Below are 8,119 nucleotides of genomic sequence, written 5' to 3' on the forward strand. Positions count from 1 at the left end.
ATGTCGGAGGCGATGATGATTGACGGTGTTGAGGAAGTGAAGATGGAAGTTGTTTCAGATGGATCGGTGAAGAAGGCGATGAAGAGGAAGAGGGTTAGTTTGGTGATGGATAGTCCGGAGGAGAAAGCGGCGAAGATTGATGGGTTGGAAGTGGAAATGAAGGGGTTGGTTGAGTATTATAAGGAGGTATTGGGGAAGAAAGTTGTGGAAGTTGAGGATTTGAAAGGGTTGGGGTTGAACTCGGTGATTGCTTGTATGATGGAGGAGAGTAGTCTGTCGTTGTCGAAATTGGTGGATGTGATTTTTGACAAGATTAGTGGTAGTGAGTGTAGTTGTAGTAAGGTTAGTGTGAAAAGTGCTGTGATTTTGGTTGGGCAAAGGATGCTTTACGGAATCCCAAATGCAGATGTTGATGTTTTGGAGGATGAATCTGAGTCGGCGCTTTGGTGTTGGGAGGTAAAAGTTTCAATTTTTGTTATCTGGGTTTGTTTATTCATAGCAACTCTTGAATCGCTAGATTTTTGGGGTGTTGTTTTTACATGAATATTGAATTGGGAATTGGATGTTCTAACGATATTATTGTTAGAGAAACTTATGTGGGTGTTTCATCATGGTAACATTTAGTGTTAATAGATGGAGGAAATGCTTGACGTTTATTTTTAATGTGGTGTATTAATGTTGATTGTTGTTTCTAATGTTTATATTGCATCTACTATGTTGTTTGATGTGTCAAATGGGTGTCTTGCTTCAGTAGCTTATCTGCTTAGCTTTAATGAATATTCATTGATTAGATTTGATGCTCGTAAGGAAATTTTTAGTAATCATGCATATATATGCTAGTTACTCAATATTGCGAATTTAGTGAATGGAGTTGATTCTAGAAAGTGAATTTTCTAATAATCATTCATTGATATGACCCTGTTATTTTCAAATTTTGGATACTCCTTTCGTTGAGTACATATTATCTTTCTTAGACTTATTTGTAGGATTACTCTTAATATGTTAACAATCAGGAGTGATGGAGTAATTTGCGCCTCTAAGAACTGTTTGGATTTAAGTTGAAATGATGCATTTTCTCCAACACACAGGTTTGAGAACTAGAATAAAACCCATCATATTATTCCCACCAACAGGCGGAAACTGAAATAAATCTCAAAACTTCCAGAAATTTTAAATTCTACAAAACAAACACGTGTCAGCTCTCTTCTCTATCTCCCCACTGCCACAACTATTTCATTTCATCCTTCTTTTTAGGGTTTTTGATTGTATCTTCCTTTAGAGGTTTCCTAAATCGGTTCCAGAATCTGTGAGAACTTGCATTTTCAGTGGGATCGGAGCAATGTCGGAGCCGATGGTGATTGGCAGTGTGAATGTATTGATAATGGAAGCTGAATCCTCTATGCTTATCACTATTAGAGACATTTTGCTTTCCTAGTTTGTCGTTTTTCTAGAATATCTTGTGTTGTTTTGGCATGTGGGTGTTTTATTATGGTAACTCCCAGTGTTAATAGCTGGTGCCAATGATTGTTTTAGATTTTTCATTTTGTGTATTAGTGTTCATTGTTGCTTCTAATCTTTAGACTGGATCCACTATGTTGTGTGATCTGTCAAAAGAGTGTCTTCTTTCAATCAATGGCAATTCAGCTTATTGCTCAGACTCTTTAAAGATGTTAGTGTGTGTGTGTCGGATTCTCCAAAAGTATTGTATTTTTGGAGAATCAAGCATTTGTTAATTAGCTATTCATTGATTAGATTTAATGCATAGTTATGCTAGTTACTCAATATTGTACATGCTTCAACCCTTCAATCAGGCGATTGAACTTTTGCATGCAAATTTGGTGAATGGATTTGATTCTAGAAAGTGGAAACCCATAGAGAACTCTTTCCCGCTATTTATTCTTTCAATGTATTCATGATACAGTTTTCTGTCATCTGTTTTAATCTACTTTTTAGTATAAATAATGCTAATGCTAATGCTAATGCAATTCCTTTATTATTTTATAGACACGAGACCTTAAACTGTTGCCCAAATCAGTCCGGGCTATTCTGAAGATCCGCAGGACTTGTCGTAAAAAAATCCATGAGAGAATTACATCTGTCTCTGGTGAGTGAATACTAATAACTGTACATGTTAATCTGTTTGTGGTGAAGAAGGCTTTCTATTAACCTTGCAATATTTTGTATACTTCATATATGGGTCTCATGCTAAGGTGTCCATATCATATATGGATGGCGTAATTTGTGGTACTGTTGCTTCTAAACATTGGCCTTTTGGTTTGCTTGTATTTTGGATACACTTGGTTAGGCTTTCAGTGAGGCTGATCATTTCCAGTTGCATTGATGAAAACATGAACTGAATATGGATGATTTAGAAACGTGATCGTATATTTGATTTTCTATTGGTTTACTCCACTATTCTTATCCATCTGATATTATGTGAATAAAGTGCATAGCATTATTGATTTAATTCATTCAGTGCAATTTCTTGAGATCTTTTTGGTCTAATTATTTCTGTTCATTCTATTTCCTAGATGGGAACATATGTTGGATGGGCTTTTTGTATGTAATTCATTAACAAGTGAATGATCTATTTGGTTGTCTTCCAACAAGCTTAGAAGTTTGATAAGCTGAAATATTTGTGTTTGGTCATTGTGGCAGCTTTATTGACTGCGCTAAAAAAGGTGGAAAATGATCAAAACTGCATCCAAGAACAGATGAAGGCCTCTGAAAAGCTTGGCAAAGTATTAAATGAGGCAGATATCCGCTTATTAGTTGCAAGCATGGAACAGAAAAATGGTGCTGAAGCGTATGTGATATCTATTTCTTCCCTAGTATTGTTTTCCTGTATCTCTCTCCTCTTTCCCATTGTTTACTCAAATCTCTTTATTGATAAAGGGCTGAAAAGTCAGTCAAACTGGAGGAGAAACTTTTGATTAAGCAGTTAGAGAGAAACAAACGAGAAGCTGAAAAAGAGAAGAAAAGGATGGAGCGTGAAGTTCAGAAAGAAAAATTGAAAAGTGTGAGTCATTTGATTCAACCTGTTGGTTAAATGCTTGTGGCTGTTGGCATATCTTTAGAAGTGTGCCATTGGTGGTGTCATACTGGCCATGCCTTTAAATATGATCTTGATTAATCTTTTTGATGGCTAAATCTCTCTGTGCAGGAAAAAGAGTTAAAACGGCTACAAAGTGAAGCAGAGAAAGAGGAAAAGCGGTTTGAGAAAGAAGAATCTAAACTGAAAAAGCAGTTGATGAGAGAACAAGAAGAAACTGAGAAAGATCGACGCCGCAAGGAAAAGGAAGAAGCTGAAGTTAAAAGGCAACTTACTTTACAAAAGCAAGCTTCAATGATGGAGCGTTTTCTCAAAAGAAGCAAAACTAACTCTTCTTCCCAGAATAGCCCATCCTTAGATGAACCAGCTTCTGATTTTGCCCCTACCAAGTGTGAAAAGATGCCTGAATCTGTTACTCTGTCAATGGACTCAGTCCTTACACAAAATGATGACTTCAATGCTGATGATATATGGAAGTTAGTTCTTTTCTGTTCTTTCATTTTAATGTGGTGAATTAATATTTTTTTCTTGATATTTATATAGATGTTGCTTGGATATTCTTTACAGGTCACACTTGACTTCATGGCATTGCTTAGGTCGTTCTATTCTTTCAAAGGGAAAAGTTCATTGGGGAATCCGTCGAAAGCCCAAGACTAATGTAGTCAAGGAAATTAAGCTAACAGCTAGTAGAGGACTGACTTGTGATGTTGAAGTTAATACAGAGAAACTAGTTGATGGTTGGGCTGAGCCTAGTAGTAATAACAGATCATGTAATGCCGGTGAGGTCAATGCTATTCCTTGTCGTCAGAAGGGCTCATTGAGGAGGCAATTGTTGCAGTTTGATAAGTGTCATAGACCTGCATTTTATGGTGTTTGGCCGAAGAAAAGGTGAGCTGTGTATGATTCATGTGTTATGCAATTTGAAATTTTTTTATAGACCAGATAAAACCTCATAATCAATCTTATTGATGAACGAACCTTTAGGCTTTAGTACCTTTTTACTTCCGAAGCAGTATTTTGTTGCAAATCCATATCCCACTTTTGATCATAAGTGTTGGTCATTTGATCTATTATTAACTAAGTTCTCTAGACTATGATTTAGTTGATTGTTTTCTTTCTTTGTTAAAGTTTCCACTTGTGAAATTCTCTTCAGTGTGAGAGAAGATTACACACTGTATGCGTGTATATTTTTTTAAACAGAACAAACAAACACATAATGGTTTAGGTGCTACGAAAGTTAACCCACAGCCCTTGCCTGTATGTGATTCTGGTAAATATTAGAGTATTAGTGGATCTTCTTTTATGTTTTCAACCTACTATCATAAGTTTTTCTTTCTAGCAATTGTAATGAAACATTTTCTAGATGAATTTTTTCTTCTGATTTAGTGAGTATTTTCCTTCTGGAGATGGCACTGCCTTCAGCTATTTTGACGTGATTTAAATAAATTCAATCTCCATATTAAGCTGTGACAGTTTATTATTTCCTTAATCAATATTTAGCATGTTCATATGGATGCCAATGGGTGTGTTTTTTGCCATTTTCTCTTTCCCACTTTTACTGATATTTTTGACTTTTCACATCAGCCAAGTAGTTGGAGCACGTCACCCCCTTGCAATGGATCCAGAATTGGATTATGAGGTTGATAGTGATGAAGAATGGGAAGAGGTATTTTCTGATTATTGCCTGTTAAAAAACATCTGCGAATCATGATGATTACTGACAAATTGATTAAATTAGGAGGAACCTGGTGAAAGTCTGTCAGATTGTGATAAAGATGACAATGAATGCTTGGAGGAAGAATGTGCAAGAGGTGAAGATGAAGATGAAAGTGAAGATGGATTTTTGGTGCCAGATGGGTATCTCTCAGATGAAGAGGTACACCAGTCTCCAATACCCACTTTTCATATGGAAACTACTGAATATCCCACATTGATAATTCATTGTGAAACAGTTTTATTTCCTTGGTAGATCAGTTTGTACTTTGCTGATTTGTCAATATTGTGAGCATACGATAGCTAGGATTTAAAAATCTCAACCCCACTGATGATGTGACACAACTTCCTTAAAAATTGTTTTTGCATAGCTTGCATCTTCTGTTCTTACCTGAATTATGATATCTATGAACCATCTATCATTTTCAATGAGTACTTTCTTGGTCAATTTCCTTTGCTGCATGATTAGTAGTTGATTAGAGTTCTTAAAGTCAGTTCATGATTCAAGTATAAATGATGGACAGAGCTGAACATTTTCCATCTTGCTAAATAGCCTCAGCTGGCTTGTTGTTAACTTGTGATGATTTTGGCCTTGACATACTGGTGGTATTTCAAATCCACAAAATAAGTGATCTTTGTTCCATTTTATATGTTGTGATTTTATTGTGTTCATAGTTTTACTTGGTATTCTTGACATATAGTTATTTAAAGAATCAAGTCAAGCATTTGAGATGTCACAACATGGAGAATACTTATTTAAAAATCAGTACTGAGGGTTTTGTTGTGGTATTTGAGAACTTTATTTCACTATTTACATATAGTGGAAGCAGGCCAACCGCCAACCACTGCAACCTCTAACTGCAGCAGGAGATGTATATTTGTAGTAATAACACTAGTAATGAGTAAGGCATTTTTCATTTTGTACATATAGCAATGGTTTTTAGTGTTGCACCTTTAGTAACTGTAGACTCCTTTCCCCTCCTTTTTTCTTGCGAGAGAGATGAAGAGTCTTCCATGGATAAATTTTTTAATTAATCCTTGTTTGTCAATCATAAAACATAAGTATTCTTACTTTTGACTGCTGAAATCCTTGTTTGTCAATCATAAAACATAGATATTCTTACTCGACTGCCAAGTTGCATGAATATGGCCCTTCCCAATGGGGAAAAGAAAGTAACTGAAAACTTAACATTTCTTTATGCGAGTACTTCTGAACTTGTTCACCTTTGGTCATGCAGGGTGTACAAGTTGACAAAGTGGAATCTCATGATGCAGAAGAGTCTAAATTTTTGTCCAGTTCTGCACAAGAAGGGCTGAGTGAAGAGTTTGCAGTGTTGCTTCGGCAGCAAAAATATCTTCACAACTACACTGAACAGGCTCTTAGGAAAAACAAGCCACTTATTATATTAAATCTTATGCATGAGAAAGCTCCCTTCTTATTGGCTGATGAACTGACTGGTAATGAGAAAGTCGATCAAATGTGCCTGGGGGCATTGACTATCTGTTCATTTCCTGGCTATTCATCTATTCCAATATCCACTTGTGATGATGTGATTGAGGGGGATTCTGAGCCTTGCCCATCAGGTAGCAAGGCAATCACCCCACAAATAGCATCTCCAGCTGCTCTAGCTGACTCAGATTTACCTAAAGTTGTAAGTTTTACCTTTCTTTTATCAACATTTCTCCCTCTTTTTGTGGAATGGTTTCTCTTACCAACCCAGAGCTGATTTCTCGCTTACAAGAGTTAATTTTATTATTTTCCTTCAGGTATCTGTTATTCGGTCAAGCTCACATGGTATAAACAAGGTGGTGAAGTCTTTACAACTTAAGTTCCCAGGTATTTCAAAGTCCCAACTGAAAAACAAGGTGCGGGAGATTGCAGAGTTTATTGATGGTAGATGGCAGGTGATTTTCCACATCTCTCTTTTCTCAGTTTGGATTACTGTCAATGAATTTTGAGGATAAAAATTATTTTCATTAAGTAGACCTCTGCAATCTGAAGGGTATAAAAGATCTGGCAAAAGATTCAGTTTGTAGGATAATCCATAAAGAATCACATCCAATATTGTGTACCAGATGATAGCAGTTTTCACTCTTACGGATTGACTGCAGAAGCAGTACAGTCCATGAAAGTTTATGGCTAAGCTAGTAAAACGTTCTAGTTTCTCATTACACAAATTAGAAGTGTAAATAGATCTCTCAGCTTTGTTCTTTGGTAGACCATTGGTGTCCTGTTATAGTTTTCTTTTTGTGTCATGCCTCTCTTTCTAGATTAGTCTTATCCGATTTATTAGTCTGAATTTTCTAAGCAGCAGATTCATGTTATTTTTTTTGAATAGTTTCATTTCTTTGTTGTGGGTTGTTGCCCCAATCCAGGAAGATCTTACTGATACTGCATTTTTCTTGCTTTTGCAGGTTAGAAAGGATGTTCTTGTGAACCTTGGATTATCAGTATCACCTGGTATGAACATCTCTTATACTATTGCACTCATTTATTCCCATGGGTTAATCCAACTTTTTCTACCTTTTGGATTGTGTTAACTTTTGATTATTTTCAGAAAAAGTTAGGAGGACAAAGAGCATTGCTACATTCTTTTCCAAGAGATGTTTGCCACCTTCTGGAAACACCATCAATCTGCATGAAACTTCCCCGCAACCACGCCAGAAGACTTCTTCTTCTTCAGTTTCTATCCAGCCACAGCAAGACTGCACATACAACCAGGAATGAGTATCTCGACTCTGTTGAATCTTTTCGGCCCCTAAACTCAAGTTTTTCTTGTTATCGATATAATTGATGCCTGCTCATGTACACCAGGCTTTGTAACTTTTATATACTGGTCAAATTTCTAATCTGAGAAAATCAAATATCCTTCATAAAGGAAGATGATGACTATGTATATATATCACCTTGTCAACCAGTAATCCTGTATCACCTGGTTATGATTTTGTGTATCTTTGTTTCTGTGTATCAGTTTTTATGTTCTATTGCTTTCTGTACTTTTATGGTCATACTAGTTACTGCTATTATCTTTGATTAAATTACAGACTATATGTTACCCATTGAAAAGTGATAACACAAAAAAAGAATGTAAATGTTACAATTGTGGCACTGTAAAGTAGGGAATTTTACATTGAATGAGTTTTAATATGAATATCGAGTATTAGGTATCATGTCCAATGGGCGAGATGGATAGTTAAACAAAAGATTGATCTAGAACGTAATTTTTCGTGTTATTAATTCTTATTATTATCATTGAGGAAGATTTTTTTCCCGTCGTTAGATATTTATATATGATAAGATCGAAACTATAATCTCGATTTTAAATATTTATTTTATCTTTCTCAGATATAGTT

General features: G+C 35.7%; 1 protein-coding gene across 1 annotated transcript; it reads left to right on the forward strand.

Moving 5' to 3' along the window:
- LOC107005009 (chromatin assembly factor 1 subunit FAS1) lies at positions 1 to 7,762 on the forward strand. The gene is made up of 12 exons (XM_015203462.1): positions 1 to 456; positions 2,005 to 2,104; positions 2,659 to 2,806; positions 2,896 to 3,019; positions 3,164 to 3,528; positions 3,620 to 3,940; positions 4,637 to 4,718; positions 4,791 to 4,928; positions 6,004 to 6,417; positions 6,533 to 6,670; positions 7,181 to 7,226; positions 7,324 to 7,762. Exons 1-12 carry the CDS (start codon positions 1 to 3, stop codon positions 7,491 to 7,493), a joined length of 2,502 nt encoding a protein of 833 aa, XP_015058948.1. The 3' UTR covers positions 7,494 to 7,762.
- Positions 7,763 to 8,119: the final 357 nt, after the last annotated feature.

Source organism: Solanum pennellii, chromosome 11 (genome assembly GCF_001406875.1).
Source record: "Solanum pennellii chromosome 11, SPENNV200".
Classification (NCBI taxonomy): Eukaryota; Viridiplantae; Streptophyta; class Magnoliopsida; order Solanales; family Solanaceae; genus Solanum; species Solanum pennellii.